The sequence below is a fragment of the Colletotrichum siamense genome (genome assembly GCF_013390195.1).
Source record: "Colletotrichum siamense strain Cg363 chromosome Unknown KSG_Cg363_contig07, whole genome shotgun sequence".
Lineage (NCBI taxonomy): Eukaryota > Fungi > Ascomycota > Sordariomycetes > Glomerellales > Glomerellaceae > Colletotrichum > Colletotrichum siamense.
Window position 1 is genome coordinate 2,020,001 of NW_023501020.1, and position 22,000 is coordinate 2,042,000.

A 22,000-nucleotide genomic window follows, 5' to 3' on the forward strand; every position below is an offset into this window, starting at 1 on the left:
GCCGCCGTCGCTGTCAGTTTATGATTGTTGCGTGTAAGTCGCCCCTTAGGTTTAAGAAAAAATCTCCATGAATTTCTCCGAGTCAGAGATGTGTGTGTAATGACTTGTGGTGGCCAAACTCTGAAAATATCAACGGCCTTGAGCAAACTGCGACAGAGCCTCACGGCATGCTGAAGTGACTTGCGTTGCTTTGACGCCATCCACAAGTGGTCCTGGGCTTTTGTCGTTTGCTGAGAGCGTTTCACCGCGGAAGCTTCGCTCTGCAGACCTCGTAGCGCAGCGAATCCGATGTGGAGAGGGTGCTATAGCTTCCCCTGTTCTTAGAAAGGCACGTTTGATATCCAGAAAGCTACGGAAGTGAGAGCGTTTATTAGGGCGTACGCAAGCGCTCGAGCTGGTGCTGCAAGTGCAGATGAAAAAGCCGTTACAGTTGCATGGATGGGATGGATATCCGATATTAAACTCATAGTCTTCTGCGCAGGTATGGATTGTGCAGCGATGTCTTCCCCCAGCCTCGTCTGGCGACGTCCACCGCCGGTCCACCCAGTCTTATGGCGTAATGTAACAATGCCCAGACTGTGCAGAAGTGTGGGTGAGGAGGAGTTGGTCGTGTTTGATGCCGAGTCTTTTTCTCTCACGCAGGAGGAGCCTCTGTCACACATTAGAGCTGCGGGTTCCTGGACGTTTCTGACCGGTTGAGGCAGCTGGAACAATGGCATGGTTCCACAGCGAAGGGCTCGTCAGCAAAGATCAGACGAAAGAGATGCGGAGTAAAACAGGGCAAGGCAGACGAAGGTCGGTCGGAAAGGAAGACGCCTCATGCGGCACCGGATCGGCCCAAAAGGGCATGATGATGGGGAGGCCGGTGAGACCGTGAGCAGACATTGCAGGCTGAAGAGTCTGAGGATTTAGCTTGGCCGAGTGTCAGTTGGCGACTTGGGCTAGCGCTGTCAGTGCGACCAGACAGTGATGAGGCCAGAACCTTCGTCGAAGGCCCGACGAAGGGTTCGATACGGCGGTAAGTGTCATGGCGGGAAGGCTGATTTTTTGGCTCAGGAACCTTAGCTTTGACTCTGGCTTCGGATTAGGCAAGTCGCCAAGTACCTTGTACCTCCATCGCGATCTGGATTTTGATAGGTATTGGGTGCCCGTACTGTAAGCAAGCTTGGGTCGTTGGACGTCGCCCTCGCCTTCTGAGACGTGCAGTGCAACCGGTTGGCTGGCAAGTTTGACCACAGACAATGTTGCTTCGGGTCCTCATCATCTTGTGCCTTGGTGACGGCGTGCCATCTGTTGTGGGTTGACTGTGAAGTCTGATTCTTCGCTGCCATTCTGTGGTGGCTTCCGGCACTCGCTAAGAGGTAGCCGAAAGCTTTTGTCCGAACAGACTGCGAGTTCGTCTTCCCCCTCGGAAGCGTTGGAAATGGCGAGTATCCGCAGGCCTCAGATATTAACAGTGGACTGCACAGCGCAGGTATCCGCAAGTCCATGGCCCAGGGCACCTCACCTCCTCAAGGTCCAAGGATAGGGAGTCCACGACACACCCTGTCTGAGCTTCCAGAACAGAACCCAGCACACCACATCCGGCCCATGCGAGAGGAGAGCAAACCCACAGCATTCTGGGCGTGGAGACTTTTCCTGGTCCGAGAAAAGGCCCCTTGAAATCCGAGACCTGGGTCAAGCATTCGCAGCAGGGCTTTCCATTCTGCGAGAGAGGTAGAGCGTATCCGTAGGTATGAATAGCTACGGGGAGGAGACTGGAAATGGGCTGGTGCAGCTGGCAAAGACGGTAAGGCATGTAAGGTACGTGTGGGAGGGGCCATGGCAGATATCCGCACCTTAGGTATTCGTACATAGAAAAGGTAGCCAAGGTTTCTTGGCCTTGCGTGTGAATGTGTGGATGAACAGGTACCCTGCCTCTGGGGGCTGGATTGTTGGTCTGAATACCGTGGTACAGTAGACGAGAGGCAGATGACGAGCGAGGAAGTAAGGAAGAGGAGGGAGGAAGAAAGAGAGAAAGGGTATTCGTACGGTACAGTGCAACGAGAAGGTACTTTGGTAGCATTGCTTGTTGGCTCGTGGGTGAGGTGAGGGGAGCGGCACTGCATGATGTGAGGTGCGTTATCACATCTGAGATGCAGTGCGGATACGTTTCTTGATTTGGAGACTTGGTTGGGATTGGACCACACAGCAGTAATGATGGGCATTGGCCTTAGTGCCGCTGCTATTGCTGTGTGCACTGCGTGCTGCGCTGCTGCTCATGCTTGGTATGTAGGAGCTATGTGTGACCTTGGGCAGGTGGCCGGGGGATCATGTACCGCGCCATATGTTGGATGCTACGGATATGCAGGAGTGATGGATCCAGCAACAAGACCAACAGCAATAGCAGCAGCAGCAGCATTGTCAACGACTCAACAGCAACAGTAACAGCAACAGCCCAATACGCCGAGAAGCTCTGCTGCTGCTGTTACTGCTAAGGTACCTATTGTACCGAGTAGAGAGAGACGGGCAAGGCAAGACAAGGCAAGGCAAGGCAAGATGTGGAGGACAAGGCCAGTCAGTCCATCCCATGTCGAGGGGAGCAGAGCAGGGCCACAGAGTTCAGCACACATGCACTGGACAGGGCAAGGACTCCTCATCCTCAGCATTGAGGAAATTTGGCAGGTCGCACGTTAGCGCTAAGATTTAGCCTAGGCTACTAGGGACTCTTGCCTTAGCCAGCTGGGTCCTCCAGTCCTTAGCCTCTCCTGTGCTGAAGCTGGCTGGCTGCAGCGTGGAGTCGACGACATCGAGTCCTGGCAGATGTGAACTGTGAGTGGTTTGGGTTGGGCACTAGCCGGTGGATGACGGACCAGGGCAGTTACGAACGAACCTGTAATGATAAGGTAAGCGGGGTGTGGATCACCGTAACTGCGACTGCTCATGGCATGGCTCCCTACTCCTTGCTCCTTGTTCATCGCTCCTTGTTGCTGCTGCTGCTGCCAGCCCCTTGCCCCTTGCCCATTACCTACGCAGTAGCCCCAGCCCCCTGCCCTGCCCTGCCCTGTTCCTCCTCAACTCTTCCTGAGGTGCTCTTTGCCCCCAGTCCCAGTCCCAGGCCCAGTGTCCTTGCTCATCGCTACCGCGGTACCTTACCGCGGTTGCTCCTGCGGCCCTGCGGCAGATACCGTGCCTCCGTCCACCATCCATCCATCCACGACCCTCCAACTCCAACACCAACTGCGGTGGGGTGCTCCAACTGCTGCCCCAAATCACCTTCCTTGCATTTCCCTTTTTCTTAGCCTCTCCCCCTGTCCACGTTACCCACCGCTCGCCTACCTTAGCTCAACTTCCCTTGTCTCTCTCCCTCTCCCTCTCCCTACCCACCCATGCAATCCACGCAGAGACGGCATGGCATTCACAGGACAGGCAGCATGGCTCTGGGGGTCCTTGAGTTGAGCCTTGAGGGGCTTGACGACGGATGGCCGCCTGAGAAGTTAGGAGAGAAGCGTCCCTCGGGCCATCTCAACGCTGGTCTGGTCGCCGATTTCAAGGTAGGCTGGGGGAAACAAGAACCGAACGCGAGAAGATGGGATGGATGGACGCCGCCTTCCCTTCCTGCCGGCCTTCTAGGGCGTTTCGACCCCGGAGCTCCAAATAACGGACACCGACTCCCCCTCTGCGTTGAGGTGCGCTACTACCGTCTATCCCACCGAGACGCTGCGGGCTAAAACTGACCGCCTCCTGCGTTGGGTCTGCCATGGCCCCGGCCGCTACCGATACCATTGTCATCGCGTTACAAGCTCGGCACCACGTCCGCCGGTGCCCCCAAGTCTGCAAGCTAGAAGACGAGATAGAAACGTCTGCCAACCTTGCCGCCCATGGCGTTTGACCGTCACCTCTTCTCCCGCTCGTCGGTGCCTCGGCGAGGCTTGCCAACAACCTAACCGTACGAGAGGCTTGTCGGCATCTGGCGTTGTGGAGTTGTGCCTGGCCCTAGACAATGTAAGCTGCGGCACTTTCCTTCCGCCTCCAAGAAGTCTGGCTGACTGCTGTGGCCTCGCAAAGTACACACACTACCTACCTAGTTAATGAGGGCCCATATTCAGGACAAGGCAAAACCGCATCTACCAGCAACCTTCTGCAAAGTGCTGCGTATCCGTACAACTGCTATTTGCCGTGTACTCCCAAAGTGAGCGCAGGTAGCCCTGGCCTGCCATCTTCAGACACTGTATGGTGCCCAGACCAGGGCGGTCTGGGGCCGACGGGGCGAGCATCTGAGCAGAGCTTCTGCTTTGGGACCCTCGCAACCCTCCACCTTCCACCTCCCCGTCGTGGGCGGACGGGGTTGGTGGGCACTGTTTCTCGAAGCATTCAAGCTCGACACTGGACCTGGAGCCTGCTCGGACCCAGCCCATCAGGCCAGTACTGGACGGGGCAAGCCTCAGGTACTGCCTCCGTATCCGTCATCTTCATGTCCCAGCCTCCACGTCTCCAGGAGACAGGAGGAGCTCCAAGTTCCAAGGCAAGGCCCGAGACGAGACGGGACCAAAGATGCAAAAGAAAGCAGTTGAATGAGGTGTCCAGAAGCAGTGGGCTCCTCCTGGCCCTACTGGGCACGGCACGAGGGCGGGTAAGGTAGCCTACGGACTGCGGACGGATGACGGGTACAGACTATCCATTCTACGGAGACACATGCCCTTGTCTGGATTCCCGCCTGCCTGGTTTACACCACACTGATATTGATTACGGAGCACAAAACTCACTAGCGTTGAGCGTGCTGGAGAAAGATGCGGATCGTCTGGTCATTGCAGGTCAATCAAAGAGATGCTTAGTACGGATAGCTCTCCCCTTCTCCTCTTTCTCACGGTCCAGGCAACTTGCCTCATTTGGCAATCCCTCGGTACGCAAGAAGGCATGGCCTGAAATCGATATCAATATACAACAAGCATGGCCACTTATTAACATGACATGGGATAACACAGGAAAGATGGATGGGCTTTCTCTTTCTCGGCCATGACCAATCTTACAGCGACCCTCCCTACCGGTCCATGTCTTGGATGTTGTCGTCCTGTCTTTCGGATACAGGCTGTGGCTGGACTGGACCGGACTACACCAGTTGACGTTTGTCTTTCTCTGCTGGCTGGAGAGAGCGAAGGAAAAGACGTGAGATGGATTGGCGAATGGACGGTGTACAGTATTCGCGCAGTGTGGAGCAACACTGTATTCGTGACATTGCCCTGCGCAGACATGACGACAAGGCCAGACCGTCTCATCGTCTCTTTGGCTGGGCCAGGCTCTGGGTACAGTGCATCTCTGCCGTTTTCGTACTAGATACACACGACACCGCCATGCCCAGGGAACGCAGTAAGGCAACTCAACTCTAGTTGAGGCGGCGTGGGCGCGTCCAGTGTCACCGGTAAGAAGGGTTCTTACCGGTGCACTGGTCACACATACGTCCCGGCACTCCCCGTCTTTGGGCCTCTGCCTGAGCCTGAGCCTGAGCCTCTACCTCCGACACGTCGTGCATCTGCTGGTCTCTGGCGGCGACGGCGCCTTGCGCCGATGAAGACGTACTCACGGTATGGTACGGTACGGTACGGTACTCAATCACTCACATCAGCAGACCGGATTCTGACTCGGCCTTTTATTTTTTTCTCCTAAGCCCTCTCGGTCACCACCATTGGCATTGGCAATGCCGTGGGGGACGGATTCGCCGCCATGGCCAGTGCCCATCTGTTCCATGCCATTGACCAACCTGTCGCAGCTCTCTTCCCCTCCATCTCGCTCAGTGCGCGCGAGCGATCGTGCGTGCGTGCGTGTCTGGTGTGTGTTGTCGTCTCGTACCTGAAGAGGCTTGGAATGTACCTTACCCTACCCTTTCCCGCACCATCATCCTCATCTTCATCGCCGTACCTTGCCTCAAGTCGCTGCTGTGTGGAGGAGGAGGTGCGTGTGGCTACGTGCGTGCAAGAGAGAGTGAGTGCATGCCACACGCCTCTGACGTCCACCCCGCTGTGCGTAGGTTGTTCGATTTGATCGTCACGACGGCCAAAAAAAGGAGACGTTGTGTGGCCATCTCTTCTCCATCCTCTGTCCCTCTTCTGCAGTCTGTGTGTCAATTTTGTCCCTTGGACGTCTCGTCTCTGCATCTGCGTCTATCAGACCCCCCTTTCGTTCAAACCATTGAACACGGACGCGGACACAGACAGCGAGTACCTTTTTCCCCTGGCATAGATAGGCGGAGCTTAGTTCTTTGTCTGTCGCCATTTCCCGCCGCCCGGGTCCAATTTCAAGTTCAGCATCAGGAACCCGTCAAGTCCAAACCCGGCAAATGAGGGTTTGGGGAGCAGTCGTTAGTCGGATGAGATTCGAGACTCCGGGACTCGAGAGTTTACAACGCACCCTGGACAGGCCTTCAACTTTGGTGCCAGATTCGGCCTCCTCCTCCCCCTCCCCGGCCGGCGGTCCTGTCGTCGTCTGCGAGGGTTAGTCCCGAGGCCCGGGTGCGCTGTCTGCGCTGTCTGCGGTAGCTAGCGCAGCGCCCTGGGAGAAGCCATCTGTCGAAGAGACGGCGACTCGAGTGGCTGAGGTGCAGTGCTTGGAAGCCAGTGGTGCTGCCAAGTATCTTGCCAGTGTGCCGCGGTGAATAGATACATCGGTAGGTACTTTGGGATGTTGAGCTGTCTTGCTCGCCGACTGGTCTTGCCCAAAGCAATAAGGTAGGTACTCGTAGGCAGATAGTTACATGCATCCCGCAGCGCTTTGTAATGCAGGTCAGGTCTCCTGCTTCTACCTGCCTTCCATACCTTCCTTCTCTTCAAACCTACCGTAGGTACTATGCGGTATCTGGTGCTGGGCTGGCTGCCGCTCACGCCGTCGCCGCATTGCGCGACCTCCCACCCACCCTTCGCCCACACCCACCACACCAACATCCACTTCGGCATCCACACCCACGCCCACACACACTCACATACGCAGTACACACTGGCTCACTCTTTCTACCCTCTCTCTACCTAATTCTGGCTCTCTGCCATTACCTACACACTCCACAAGTCCCTCCCACTCGAGTCTCCATCGCCAACACCCTACAGCGACGCTACATCACACCCTGAGCAGCTGCTGCACTGCACTCTCTCTCACTCTCTCTCCATGACAGTATCTGTCTACGGATACCTTGCCATCACCTCCTCTGCCTCTTGACCTGTTCCCAAGCCGCCTTACGTACCCTCACTGCGTGTTTGGATACCTCAAACTACCTCCTCGCCTTACTATTACACCTACCTTTTTTACCTTTCTCAACCTCATCTTTCTTGTCACTCACTTCAGACGCCTACCCGACTACTTTGACCCTGGGCCGTGCTGCCATCTCCATCTCCAGCATCATCATCTCCTCTTGCTCCTTTCTCCTCTCTCTCTTCTCGTCTCCTCTCCTCTCCTCTGCTGGGCCCCATCCCTCTCTCTCTCTCTCTCTCACACACACACACACACACACACACACACACACACACACACACGCACACACACAGTCCACCCCCTCCCCTCCCATCCCCTCCAGGCTAGCTAGGTACTCCTCCTACCTCGTCCTCACCACCAAAAGCACAGCACTGTCCAGCATACCTTGCCTACCCAGGCAGCCCTTGTCTGGGTCCTGGCTCCCACCCCCATCGACTCCTGGTCGCATCCATCATCGAACATCGGTCTCCTCTAGGCCCCGGCAGCAGAGCAGCGCAGTGATATGACCCTGCCCTACCCTGCTGTTGTACCGTACCTACCTAGCCCAGATCTTGTTCCTTACCCCGGTCGCCCTCTCCCACCCCCGTCAAGGTCTACCCACGTCAACCCTTCACGCCTCACGCCGGGACCTGTCGTCCATTCATAATAAGGCTTGACCTTCTCCCGCGTACCCCCCTCACCATCGCCCACCAATCCGGACATTTCCTAGCCAGCGCGCTCCAAAGAGAAATTCGAGACACAACTGCCCTCTGGACTGCTTTCTTTTCCCAACATCTTCCTCCTTTCTGCAACCCAACCTCGACTTGACAGTTCGCTTCTGTCTCGTCCCCGACGACGCTGAAAGAGAGACCTCCATCCCCATTCCACGTAACTGAGAAAGAGGGTGCATCCGAGTGCGCTCCAAAGGTCGGGACCGTCGGCTCTCTCCAACTGATTTACACCATCGACGGACGTGGATGTAACCGCTTCTTTGTCTCCGCTCCGCACTTCGTCCGAGGCTACGTCCTCCTTCTTAGCTCACCGCACCCAACAACTTCGACTCAACTCACCACGATCCGATTTCGAAATGTCCAACGATCCCTCAGTGAGGCGCATCCTGCCTCAGAGCTCCCAGATGGGCAGCTTTTCCTTTGCGCCCCAGCAGTACCCCCAAAGGGAAACCCAGAAGAGTGCGCCATCCATCCATCCAATCCACACCATGTCTCTACTTCCACCGCCTCGGCCGCAGACTGTCGTTGAATGTCTGTCTAACCAAACACCATCTCTGTAGACTATGTTTTCGTTGACGAACACAATCGCCATAAGCGATTGAAGGGTACGCTCATATTCTTGCGCGGTCTCACCGCTCGTAGTCTACTTACACTGATGAACTGTAGTCATGAGGGCCTGTGAAGGATGCAGGAGACGAAAGATCAAATGCGATGCTGCCACCACGAATACCTGGCCATGCTCTGCGTGTATCAGGCTCAAGCTGCAGTGCGTCCGTCCCAATGGCCAGTACGACGGGACCTCAGACACCGCGTATGAGTCTGGGCCAAGCGACTTTGCCGCTGCATCCTCCCAGCTTCAAGACAGCTTCCGCCAGCAAGCTCCCATGCAGCAACAGTCGATGATCCCCGGAGGCCAAAAGCCCAACCCTTCCATGTACGCGGCCCAAGGCGCGTATTCAGATCACAACGTCTTCCCGCAGGTGCCTTACTCCGACGGATCCAGCCAGCACAACATCCACTACACCACTGTGTCGCCCTCCGTCGGCATGATGGATCAGTCCTACGCCGGCCAGAACGTGTTCCCGACACCGCCTATGCAACAGAGCTCGCGCGCGGATTCACCTCCCGACACCTACTCGAATGATGGATCTTACCAGCAAGCAGACCTTGCCGACCTCATGGGCTCCTTGAAGGTGAACGAAGCAGGCACAGGTAGGCAACTTTTGAGTGGCGTGTGAGTTGCAAACACTGACAAGTATTTCCAGCGCCCTACCTCAGGAACAAGGCCTCTTTCAGACGGGAGGAGGAACCGGTGGTGGAAGAGCCTGATGACTATCAAGAGCTTCTCCCTCCTCTGCCATCCGGGCCTGGTCTTAAGATTCGCATCCCGCCTGAACTGATGCCAGACGACGACACCGCCATGCACTACTTCGAGCTCTTCTTTACCCATGTGCACCCGTATGTGCCGGTTCTGAGCAAGCCCATGTTCTACCACCAATGGAACACCAACAGACAGTCAATCTCACCCCTCATTCTTGAGGCCATTTTCGCCATGGGCGGAAGACTCGCGGACGATCCTGGTGAGGGACAGCAGTGGCTGGCTTTGGCGTCTAAGCACGCCGATTCCTTTATGGATGTTCCAAGACTCAGCACCCTGCAGGCTCTGTTGCTCATCTTGAAGGCTAGAGAAGCGGCACCGAAGCGCGGTTACTACTACAGGTCCTGGATGACGATTGTTCAATGCGTGCAGATGGGCAAGGATCTCGGCCTGGACGAGCACTACACCGATCATCAAATGGGACACCCTTGTGGCTCTTCTCCCGCGGAGTGCCAGATGAAGACCCGGATTTGGCAATCCATCTTTGTCGGTGAAGTGATGATCGGATCTCCTCAGGGTTTGTCTTAGCTTCCAATGTCTGAAAATAGTTTTGCTAACAGGCTACAGGCCGATACGACCTCTCCGTGGACCTGGATTCCATCGATTTCAACGTTCCCCGCCCCATTCCCGGCGGCGACGAATCTGAGTACCACATCACCCGGAACTTCACGTACTTCGCACGAGTCGTCCGCAACGTTAGCCGCATGAACAGCACTTACGGCCGCCTTAAGAAGAAGAAGACGAAGGACTGGGGTGTCGACCCCGAGTTTGTGCAGCTCAACCCAGCTCTGCAGTCTTGGATGAGCGATCTCCCGGCGGACCTGTCTGTGACCTTCCCCCCGGATGGATCGCCTCCGTGGCTCTCGTCGCCTTACATTGGCAATCTGCATTCGTACTACTATTTGACACTCATCCTGCTCCACCGACCGCAGCTGAACTTCCTTGATCCCAACTCAACCGACGGGCAATGGAAACAGCACATGATGATCTGCTATTCAGCTGCCAAGGCCCTGTGTCGACTTCAGGAGGCAGTACTGAACAACTTTGGATTCTCTGGGTTGCAATGCATGCTCCGTGGTTTCAGTTTCACTGTCTACTGCGGATTGTGCTGCATCGTTCTCCATCTGGTGGGTGATTGTCGATGAATATCTTGTAGGTTGACGCTCTGACACGGTGAAATATAGGTGGCGGTCGTCTCGCCGGATCCGGATCTGAACACTGATGCTCGCGAATACTTCACGCGCCACATGCGTGTCCTCGAGAAGGTCATGAGTGTGTGGCCGATGCAGGACCTCCAGAAGCAGGTCGACGCGTTGAGAGAGGCGTTCTCTGCTGACACCAGGAAACAATTCGTGCTCAAGCCTAGCTTCCCCTACGGCAGCCCGCAGTCCTCCAACCATTCTAGCCCTCCTCGTGGTTACAGACCGGGTATGGCTCGCACTGGCTCTCTGGACCATCAGTTGGACACGCAAAACCTTCAACACTCCCAAGTCAGTTATACCAGCCACCCCATCACACCTCCTATCTCTGCCGGACCTGTGGATACCAAGAGTGACTCGCCTGCTATACAGTCACTCGTAATGATGGCGAACCAAGGATCCCAAGCACCGGGGATGCCTCAGACCATGCCGCTGGCGAGTGCGCCAGCTTGGAACCCGGCGAAGATTTTTGAGTAAGCCAAAGAAACACAATCCCGTCAGACAGCTGCGCAGTGATCGCTAACAGTTCTCCAGGCAATGGAACACGTCTTTCGGTACGCCTCAGGTCCAACCACAGCCTTCGACGCTGCCTCCCCAGTCCAATTCGCTTAGTGTTTCTCCGTCTTCAGGTGCACCCGAAGCCCCGTCTCTTCAAGACATACAGGCAGTTAATGCCACTCTCCCCGTGGCCTCTCAGCAGATGGCGCCGCAGTATACGGCTGCGCCAGTCCAGTCTTTCATCTCGCCTGCTATGTGGCAAGAGTCCGTGGCGAGTGTCTACGAGGGCGGCTTCAAGCGGGCCTGGGACTACGACGGCAACAGTGGTCCGATGATGAAACGGCGTTGAAATCGTTTTGACATATTTTGACTCCACGGGACGGATCTCCGACGTCCTTGCTGGCGAGAGTATTTACATCAAGTTTCAAAGTTGGTATAAAAGCGGCGACGACGATTATCGGTTTCTACAGCATATTCCTTTTTTTCTTCTGGGAAACATTTGGGAAGAACATCGATGCGAACCTTCTCATCAGCTGCCTTCCCCTCGGCCCCCGAACGATTCACCCGTACATATTTTTCGACATTCGGTTCTCATGGTCCACAACTTCACACCACATTCACGGTTTATTTTCGCGACGAATATATGTACACGATTACGACGAACACGAGGAGGCCCAAAAAAATACAACGCACGTGGAGGTCCATGTAGCGCACGCGCGGGCGTCATCATTCTGGCCCTGGACAAGCATGGTTCCAACTGAAGAAGGGGGGTTGTTTTCAGTGGGCGTTCTCGGACGGCACATGGAAGGAAAAGTCAGGTCCAGGCGGTGTCCTGGCCTGCATTCAGGAATGTATTATTATTTGGCATGCCCTCAAAACGGGGCCGACGAAGCGGCTCAGGCAGGGTCGGCGGCGTAGGGACAGCGCACACAGTGGGCATTACGAATGAGAGGAGCGTCTCTTTGTTCTGTTTACCAGCTGTTTCGTGAGACCCGACCACAAAAAAAGTACCTGTACGATGGGGATGGGGGAAGAAGGGGGCAATGAGGATGCTTCGATACTTGCGTTGATTGGGCCGGTCAATACGGATATGATACCACCTTTTTCGCGCGCATTATTCTTTTTCTTCTCCCACCAGATGACAAGACACGACGTGACGACAAAGGAACCCCCACGAGGTCCCCGATGGGTGGCGAAGCAAGTCAGGACAGGCAAACATGCGGTGATTTGATTGCCTCTGCTCATTCACATGGGGGGTTTGGGGCCAAACCAACAGCAGCCAGCTCAAGAGGGATGACATTGAAAAGGGGACCATCTAGCACTACCAGATTCCAACCGGGAAGTCCCCAAAGCGGTCGCAAAGTCAGGCAAGTAGACGGGTCAATTGGCCAGGGCATCTGAAGTTGGCAACAAGATTTCCAGGGTTCGTTCAATTCAGCCGCAAAAATCTTAGGACCATGGTAGGGTTTGCATTAACTACAGATGGTCTCAACTTCAGCGCGCGCGCGGAGACACACTCTCTCTCGCACAGGCTTTTTCGATTCTCCTTCTCTCCGTCACCCCGGGACCCCGTCGTGTCTCGCAAAAGGTAAACTTTCATTTTCCGGCTGGGGGGGACGTTGGTGGCCGGGATGCATACGTCGGCCGGCGGCAGGCTAACTGCTCTGTAAACTTATTTGCCTCCCCATGCCATGGCGGCGGGGAGTTTCTCTCGGGTGTTCTCTGTCAGGACTGGTTTGACAAGGAGACGCCGAACGAAGACGCAGGCGAAAGTCGACCAACGACAGACAGAATGGGCCGACCGACCTGTCGGCAAGGCGCCGTGGCAGCGCCGTGGGCGGAGACAGACGCAGGCAGGGGTTTGCGGCGCGGAAGCCGGGAATCGGATGTCGGTTTTTTCGGAAAGGCATAAACGAGCTGTTAAATCAGCTGCAGCGCAAAGAGTGTGACGGCAATTAACGTGTGCAGCAGCTCCCGAGCCGACGCCAGATACCGAAGCTCAGCACCCCCCCTTCTACTGAAAGGTGTGGGATGCGTTAGGGAGGGGACCCGAATGGGACCCTTAGGGTAGCAAAGGACCCTACTTGTTGGTAACTATCTACGTATTACGCATGCTGTAATGCCGTATGTGTGTATGTACTTGTAGCAGCAGGCACACGGCCAGTAGCTTGTTACAGCTCCTTGGTAACGGCCGGTTCTAGACCCCTCTCCTTCACCCTTTTCGCTGGCAAGGATGTGGGGGGATTAGAAAGCATGAGCGGCCATAGAAAAGTATGCCAGAGAAGTGCTTCAATCGGAAGACGGTGGGCGGACGCATCGGGATGAATCTGTTCAAAGTTGGGCATGGGTGTCTTGTCTCGATGTTTCGAGGCGCCAGGGACCAGGTGAGAAGCACTGCCGTTGGGGCTGTCGTTTCTACGCAGTACTTAGTGCACTACTTGACTACGTACTGCGATACTTTACTTAGTGTACAGGTGATGGTTGTGAGTTTAGAGTTTGGGGTTGCGCATGGCGGCATGGGCTCTGGAATGCGCTCTCTCTCCCTCTCTCTTGGTCGGGGTGTGTACTGCACATCCGTAGTAAGTGCGTGGCACGGCACACATGGCTCTGGATGCGACATCAGACCGGGTTCCCATACCGCCGATAGAATGTGCGTAAACGCCGCAAGCACCGCGACCCGACTTGCAGGACCTTTCCTGGCAGCCATCCTCTTGCGCCAAGATAACCATGCAGCCAGCTTCCATCTTTGCTAGAAGCCCTTCTGGAATTTCGTCGGATCTATGGGGGAACGGTGACGGCGTCCTCCGCTTCACTTCAAAACCCGGCGTGGCCGACGTGCTTCATCGCAGGCGCATGTTTCGAGCGACGAAAGTTCCAACGACGTGCACAAACCAGCGACCACGCCCCCTCCCTCAGTCCCTCCCCTCTGATGTGACTGAAGTTCTGAACCAACCCCGCGCGCGCGCACGTACTTTTTTTTTCTTTTCTTTTTCTTGGACCACCCTGGCTACCGACTCTTCCCGCGCGCCGGGGCGGAGGGTCCGGGAGGGCCGCCTTGGTTTCGGGCGATGTCCGTGTGATGGGATGGACATATTGCGGGATCAGACGGGGTTTTTCTCGGGCGGAGAGACGCGGCGACCGCCGGAGGCAATCCCACCAGGCTATCTATCGTATTACTACCTTATCCCCATGACGCAAGTGCGACTATACCACAATCAAGGGTACTCCCACGTAGGAAACAGATCCCCTTTCGTTGCTACGCCGTATAGTATATATGTACTACACAATGTAATGTGGGCGAGGCGCGGGTGGCGGCTGTGGACGCATGGGGCTGAAGGAGTCAGGTTGCGCTGCGCTGCGCTCTACACGTGGTGACGCAAGTCAGTCGAGCAGGGGCCGGCTGGCAGCCAGCAGCCAGCAGCAGCAGCAGTAGCGATAACGAGCGGCAAAAAGAGGGCTGAAAGGTGTGAGCAAGTCATGGGTTCCACGCCGCCCCGCCAGCGACAACCACCGTTCTCCTAAGGCAAGGTACTGAATCGAGAGGCGAGGCGAGGCGTAAGCGGATGAGCACAAGGCCTCGGTACCGGGAATAGACCCCCGAGAGGTTTGACAGCTGCGTCCGTTCGCGAAACGAACATTGGACCGTGGCGATATTGGATACTGGGCGACTGACTAGCCGTGGTTGTGGTTGTGGTTGGGGGTGGGGGTATCTGGTTTGTTTTGGGTTGTTGGTAATAATACAGCTGAGAAACGATATCGTTTCTCCCTCTCTGTGTCAGATTATAGGTAGACATCGTGGGCAAATTGCGTATGCATGGCCGCGAGTACATTGGTGCTGTCGTAACCCCATGTTCTTCCTCCTCCATCCCTCCCTCCCTCTCCTCCTCGTAGAGGGCCCCCGGATATCCCGTGGTGCTGCTTCCCCTTCCACTCTCACCTGCGCTGACCCAACATCGGGCGGATGATGTCGTACACCCACGCGTCCTTGGCGGCGTTCCTGTAGCCCGACGACTTGCTGGCTCTCCCGGCCTCCTTCGCGGGCAGCCCGAACAGGCTGACGGGGCGGTAGTGGTACCACTTCTTGCGCGCCATGAGGTTCGCGACGTCGCGGGTGTGGGTGACGAGGCGCGCGCGGGTCTCGCGGAAGCCGGCGTCCGCGGGGACGGGGCGGAGGTCGGCTGCGCTGACGAGGGTGGCGCGCGGGCGGCCGGCGAGGCCCAGCGTGCCGACCTCGAGCTGGGCGGTGGCCGGGAGGGCGCGGACGTAGCGCTCGAGGAGGGCGCGGGAGGAGCGGGCGGCGGGGGGCAGGCGGAGGAAGACGTGGGTGACGAAGGGGGCGGAGAAGTAGGCTACGTAGGCGAACGGGATGAGGGCGCAGGTGGCTGGTCAAGGTGTTAGTTTGGATGTTCTCTTGTATGAGTGAGTCTGGCAGTTTGCCGGTGTGTAGGAGCTTAAGATGGGAGGGGATACGGCGAGGGAGAAAGCCGGTGTGATGAGCGGGAGGGAAGGAGGGGAAGACTTGCATGCCGCGGTGATCTGAGCTACGGACACATCGTCACTGCGCAGCATAGCAGGCTCCCAGACGAGAGCGAAGACGGCGGCCACGAAGATGGTGGTGATCTTGAGACCGGCCACGAATCCTATCCTGCCCGTGCCGGCCTGGTAGACGAGCAGTCTTTCAGGAAGCAGTTGTGCTACGAGTGCCTCATGTTAGCTTTCCGTGCGTGGTGTGCGGGCTCTTATGACGACTCACGCGTAGATCCGGAGCTGGCCGCCGCCGGTTTTGAAGCGGTAGGAGTGGTCGCGGCGGTCCCGGACCCGTGGCTTCTGGGCGGCGGCGCGGAGGAGGCGAAGGGCCGTCTTAGACTCTGTGGTGGCAGAGATTTTCGGAGGAGCTGCGGGCGGAGCGGACATGACCGCAGGGCGGGGAGGAAGTGAGTTGTCGGCGCGGACGACCGTGTGAGAGTGAGTCTGAGGAGAGACATGGTGAGGATGCCTCTGAGGGTTGAGTGACGGAAGGTAGGGATGGAGGAGTTGTGAGATGAGGTTGAAGATTGGATGAGGTGAGCTACGTTGGATGAGGTCACTGCGCCCTGCATTGGACTTTTTTTTTTCTCTTCTGAGGGAAAATGGGAAAACGCGACGCGCGACACTTGGTTATCCGGTTGCCATGGACCGAACTGCGCTATATTTCACAATCACCCATTTTTTCAGCAAATTCGGTAATTTTCGATTATTTAGATGTTTTTCTTTCGTAATGTGATTCTTTAAAAGTTGCTGGTGGTTCAATCGAGTTGAACATCTCATAGAGCTCTCTCTTCGTCACAAGCTTGAGCAATGACCACCGGCATCGGTAGCTCACAGCCGAAGCTCCCTAGGCGAAGCACGTCTACCATCAAGTCAGACAATGTTCTTCTGCAGCCACTCCTTCCACTGGTCCAGGGTCCAGCTCGAGCTGATCTCGTTGTTGGGGTATCCGTCGAACAGCACCGTCGGGCTGACGTGCACGCCCGTCAATCTGGCCAGCTTGATGAGCACCTTGAAGTCGTTGGTCACGCCGTTGCCGCTGTTGAGCGAGCCGTCTTCCGCGGGCTTGTCCGAGATGACCAGCAGGTCGTACACCTTCTTCTCGTCGACGCCCACGGAGGCCGCCAGCTTGGCGAGGCGCTTGTACGTCTCGTTGCGCGGCTCGTTGACGACGTTGACGTCGAAGTAGTCCTTCTGCGCCTTGAACAGGGCGTCGCTGTAGGCCCAGAACTTGGCCGGGGCGACCTTGACCACGGCGACGGCGGACTCGTGCACGAGCGTGCTCGACGGGTGCCAGGGCTGCACCTGCTGGCGGAAGACGACCTCGACGTTGGAGGCCCAGGCCGGGTTCGCGCGGATGGCGGGCACGACCTGGTTGTAGAAGGTGGCGAACTGCTTGGCCGAGAAGGGGCAGACGTAGTCGAGGTAGAGCTCAATGGTGTGCGGCTGCGCGGCGACGCCCTCCGCGGCGGGTTTGGCGGGGGAGAAGGCCAGCTTGTGGGCGGCGAACTTTGGTGGGACGGCCATCTTGGGGTGCGATGTGGTGAAGTGACGGTGTGGTTTTGATGCTGCGCTTCGAGTGAGTGGTGATATGGTTTGAGGATTTCGAATGACAGCTGCTGGGCGCCGGCTCAGGTTTAATATGACGTGCGAGGAGAGCTTCATGGAGCTTGTGAGCAGCGGGAAGCTGTTCTCAAATCAGAGGGTGATGACGCCTGATAAAGGGCCCAATTGGAGCTGGCGGGGGCGGGGTAGCTTCTACAGGTCGCGATACGGCGGAGGGAGCTTTGTTCTGGCAATTTGCGAATCATGATGCAATCCGATCACGACAGACTGCTTACTGAGCAGCTTTGACGACCATGTCACGCAATTGGCCAGACTCGATGGCCTGCCTCGGTCGTGCAAGGGCTTCACGGAATGATACAACAAAAATTTGGAATTATAGACGGCTCCCGAGGTCTGGAGCCATGGGTCGGGGCATCTTGAGGTCCGACTTTGAGATACGGCCCGACGCCGATCCCCGGGCCTGCCGGATGGTTATTTCCTAAACTAGCGCCCTTGTCGTTTAACGGATGCCATGGAGTTATCATCTCAGACGACATTGTGCCTTGCTTTTGACGCCGAACCCCTAGAGCCGTTGGCTCAGAGGCCGGCTTGAAGCCGCGCTGTCTCATCACTGATGAGCTTTTCTCCACGCACGCGGCAAGCTGCAGACGTCCTCGGTGAACTAGCGGATCATCGGTGAAGACGTCCTACCGCATGATCTACCAAGCGCATGCGGCCGAGCCTCACGCTTTGCGCAGTGTCGAACAAGTGTCACCCGTTTACATTGTGTAAGAAGAAGAGAAAAAATCAGCGTGGTCCCAGCGCTATTGAGTAACACTTAAATATGTTTCTTCTAACTCTCAAGGTGACAACAACCGATTAGATTGTGGTGCTTCTACGAGAACCTGGAGGACTCAACCTTGATGTCAGGCCAATGTGCTAATTCTAAACATTTCACGGCAGTAAACGGACTTGCAAGCAAGTAGATCGATATCGTCTCTTCTTGTTATCGCCCAGCTTATAGCAGCGACTGGGGACCGGTGCACTATCCCATCGGCCCGCCTGTGTCCACTGAAAATGTTACCCCTTTGGGCAACTCGGCTGCGAATTCAATTATCCATCTTCATGTCTTCACCTGTACGCTCTTCGACTAGTGACAAATTGCTCATCATTATTTTGTTCGGGTCTATGATTACAAACTACGACACTCATGACACCGTGTTCTTGGCCACAATGCCGCGCGCAAACTCGCCAAAGTTGATGTGCTGCTCCATGTCAACCTCCTCGCCCAGGTTAGGCTGAGTGAACACCGCCAGCGTGTTGCGCGCAACACGACCATCGCTGACGGACGCCTTGACGCCTCTCACAAAGTGCGGCACCGCCTTGAACTTGCCACCAGTAATGCGCTCCAGCGTCTCGCCAGTCTGGAAGGCAATGCCGTCACGCGGGATCTTGACCTGCACCGTCTCCCCACTGCGGGAGCGGATGTAGAGGCCGGCCGTCGGATCGGGCGACGCTGGCAGCTCTGCCAATGGCGGCAAGCTGGCTGACGTGCTGTTGCTGACTTCCGGCACCGCTGGCGAGGTCTCCTTCTCGTCGATGAACATGGCGGATGTCAAGCCCGTGAGGCAGCCGTGATCCAGGTGCTCGGCGCACCAGGAATCATCATTGGCACCAATCTTGTCCAGGTCTGCCTGAGTCTGCGGGTAGTAGTGCAGCAGGCGTGCCTTGGTAGTAGTAGAAGTGCTGACAACGTGCTCAAGGTATCCCTTCGGATAGCCCTGGATCTCCGTCTCGGCGAACCTGTCGCAGGCTCGCGCGACGAGGACGGCCGTGTCGATGATGACTTTGCACAGGCTCTCGAGACTCGGCTTGAACCCAGGGAGGACGTCCTGGGATGGCCAGACGTTGGGCGAGAGGTACTCGGGGAAGTTGTCTTCGTTGAACTCCGCTGTAGGCTTGGCACAGTTGAGAGTGGCGTCAACGTAGAATGCGCAGTTCGCGTAGTAAGAGCCCTTGAAGGTGTCTACCTGGCCGTCCTTGAGAGTCTCCTTGCCGAGTGACCATCCCGTCAGATATTTGGCCTTGACATTCTCAATTTTGGCTACTTGAGTGTAAGCGATGTGTACAGCGGATGTGGGGTCCCACTGTCGTACCCAACTCTTGCTCAGGCAAGTTGCCAAGATAAGAGGCATAAGACAACGTTTGATGCCTCAAGTGAGCAAACTCAGTTGGCACATCCTTGACGACCAAAATGCCCAAAGAATCGGGGCCGAATGCTTTTTGTAAAGTCTCAAAGGGGATATTACCTAGAACAAGACAATCACATGTAAGTTGCGGTTGCTACGCTGAACAGCGAGCGACTCACCCTCCTTGAGATCGTTCAGCGATACAGTGACCGGTTGCGCGATTGAAGACATCTTGACTCTCTGGAGTGCAAAACTGGAAGAATTTCTCAACGACGAATGAATTTCACAGAAAAGTAATCAGATCGTGGCTGCATCTACCTACAACGGACCCTGTGACCTTCTGGGGAGTGTGATCTGATGTGGGGGAGGGGCAGCTGTTTGGCCTTACGTAATCCAAACCTTCCATACCTTAACGCCAGTGCGCTGAAGCTCCTATCGCCAGTTTATATCTTGAAGGTTGCAACCAACACCAGGTCGGAAACCGCCGGACACCGGCTACAACCGCGACAATCTCACACTCACCTTCCCTATCGAGACCTCAATCGACTCACGAGAACGCGAAGGAAACGAAAAGCACGAGGCGCCTAGGCGATGGTCAAGCCCCTATCCTTCAAGGGCGAGAAGAAGCCCAAGAAGAGAAAGCGGACCGAGGCGGAGGCCCACGACCGAGATGCGCCTGCCGGGGACCTCGTCCGCGCCGGCGCCGCCTCCGCTGCTGCACCGGAGGATGACGCCGATAACGATGACAGCTGGGTGTCTGCCGACGCGGTGACGGACGTCGTTGGGCCCATCATGTTCGTGCTACCTACGGACCCGCCTGCCGCGTTGGCGAGCGATGCCAACGGCAAGGTCTTCACGCTGGGTATCGAGAACATTGTGGACGGAAACCCTACGAGCGCGGAGCCGCACGACGTGCGACAGGTGTGGGTTGCGAATAGAATTGCGGGAACGGAGCAGTTCAGGTTCAAAGGACACCATGGACAGTAAGCGCCCGCTTGCGACCCTGAAGCTGTCGACGAGCGTAGCTAACGGATGGTATAGGTATCTTGGATGCGACAAGAACGGCGTGTTGTCTGCGACGTCGGCGGCCGTTTCGCCCCTCGAATCGTTCAACATCATCGCTACGGCCGATACCCCGGGCACATTTCAGATCCAGACGTTGCGCGATACGTTCCTGTCCGTCAAGCCGCCCAAGCCTAACGTTACGACATCTGACGTACGAGGCGACGAGGTAACCACGACGTTCAACACCACATGGCGCATCAGGATGCAGGCGAGGTTCAAGCCGCGTATTAAGGCGAGCAAGGAGGAAAAGGCAAAGGAAAAGATCAGTCGTAAGGAGCTGGAGGAAGCCGTTGGGCGCAGGCTCGAGGACGACGAAGTCAGAAAGCTGAAAAGGGCCAGGAGGGAGGGTGATTATCATGAGCAACTTCTGAAGTTGAAGGTCAAGGGGAAGCACGACAAGTATGGCTGATTCCGGTTGGCCGCTTGCGAGGTCGATGAACGGAAGCATGATACCCAGATGAAAAAGCACATCATTTCTTTTCCCACTTTTTTTTTTTTTTCCGATTCTTCTACTCTACCACTAGCTGGGTCTCCAGGCCTTGATGTTGCCGTCCTCCCCGGCAGTGAAGACGACCTGCTCGTCGTCGTAGAAGCAGAAGGACCGAACGATCTCATCCCCATGACCACCAGGCAAACCGACACTATTTGCCTTGTCGAAACCCCAGCTGCCCTCGTTCGTCCGTGAAAGGTGAACCAGCTCGAAAACCTGACGCCTGTGCAACCGTGTTAGCTACGAACTCCCATTCTCGAGTAAATAAAGACACTTACTCCAAGGCGCCAACTCCGACGATAGCACCGCTTCCATCAACCTTGGTGGTGACGTTAGCGATATACTGGCATCCTAAAGTCTCCCTGGCATCGCCAAAGTCGGCGACGGCGGCACCAGTCTGGCACTCGTCAGCGACGCTGTAGACGGCAAACTTCTCGTCATGCGTCAAGACGTAGATCTCTGTATCGCTGATGAATGAGGCGTGATGAACGGAGCCTTGGTTGAGCGCCTGGATGACCACGTCGTCCTCGTCAGAGATGCGCGTGTCATAGACGTTGACGAGGCCGTCGGTCGAGCCAGACAGGAGGACGTGAGGCTGCGAAGGGTGGAAGCGAAGCTCAGTCACGTCATCGCTGTGGACTTCATCGTATTGTAGCCTTTGGGTTGGACCAGCTCTGATATCCCTGCGGAAGTGTCAAGGGGTGGGCTCTGAGAAGGACTTTCGCCGGGGGTTCTTACCAGAGCATAACGGAGGCAGTGTGGTTCTGAAGTTCTGTTCCGATTGCTATCGTGTTGCTTCTTGAGTCGCAGGCGAGGGAGGTGATGGGTGACTGAGTTGCTGCGACTGCGTGTAAGTCGACGTGGTTCATCAATGACCCCGGCTGCGGCGGGTCAACATACCTGCAAAGTGGGCTACTTGCGGTTTTGAGCTCTGCCTCAGGTCCCAGATTGAAACCTCCCCATTCTCTCCTGCCGTGCAGACGATGGATTCCAGGGCATCGTATGTCTTTAGGCACGTAAGGTTGCCGTGGCTGGTGGCCAACGACCTGATGGGCCCCTGGCCTACGCGGGCAGGGTTGAAAAGGGTAAGTTTTTGGTCGGAAGAGATGGCAGCTAATCCAGTGTTAAGGCGATGGAGATCAAGGACGTATACATCCCCTTCACCACCGAAGTGGTGGCCGTCG

The 22,000-nt window shown here is 56.3% G+C and overlaps 4 protein-coding genes across 4 annotated transcripts; 2 read left to right on the top strand and 2 right to left on the bottom strand.

Annotated features, from left to right (window-relative positions):
- Positions 1 to 8,281: 8,281 nt before the first annotated feature.
- ASG1-1 (Activator of stress genes 1) lies at positions 8,282 to 11,349 on the top strand (the record flags this gene model as incomplete). The annotated part of the gene is made up of 7 exons (XM_036642697.1): positions 8,282 to 8,384; positions 8,486 to 8,530; positions 8,592 to 9,137; positions 9,191 to 9,820; positions 9,871 to 10,430; positions 10,488 to 10,975; positions 11,037 to 11,349. The coding sequence occupies 7 exons, from the start codon at positions 8,282 to 8,284 to the stop codon at positions 11,347 to 11,349; spliced, it is 2,685 nt and encodes an 894-aa protein (XP_036492404.1).
- Positions 11,350 to 16,400: 5,051 nt separating this feature from the next.
- On the bottom strand, positions 16,401 to 17,054 carry CGCS363_v010849 (uncharacterized protein; the record flags this gene model as incomplete). Its single annotated transcript, XM_036642698.1, has 1 exon — positions 16,401 to 17,054. The coding sequence occupies one exon, from the start codon at positions 17,052 to 17,054 to the stop codon at positions 16,401 to 16,403; it is 654 nt and encodes a 217-aa protein (XP_036492403.1).
- A 1,226-nt stretch (positions 17,055 to 18,280) lies between these two features.
- CGCS363_v010850 (uncharacterized protein) lies at positions 18,281 to 19,492 on the bottom strand (the record flags this gene model as incomplete). Its single annotated transcript, XM_036642699.1, has 3 exons — positions 18,281 to 19,176; positions 19,229 to 19,381; positions 19,441 to 19,492. The coding sequence occupies 3 exons, from the start codon at positions 19,490 to 19,492 to the stop codon at positions 18,281 to 18,283; spliced, it is 1,101 nt and encodes a 366-aa protein (XP_036491782.1).
- A 360-nt stretch (positions 19,493 to 19,852) lies between these two features.
- On the top strand, positions 19,853 to 20,735 carry frg1 (the record flags this gene model as incomplete). Its single annotated transcript, XM_036642700.1, has 2 exons — positions 19,853 to 20,244; positions 20,303 to 20,735. 2 exons carry the CDS (start codon positions 19,853 to 19,855, stop codon positions 20,733 to 20,735), a joined length of 825 nt encoding a protein of 274 aa, XP_036491783.1.
- Positions 20,736 to 22,000: the final 1,265 nt, after the last annotated feature.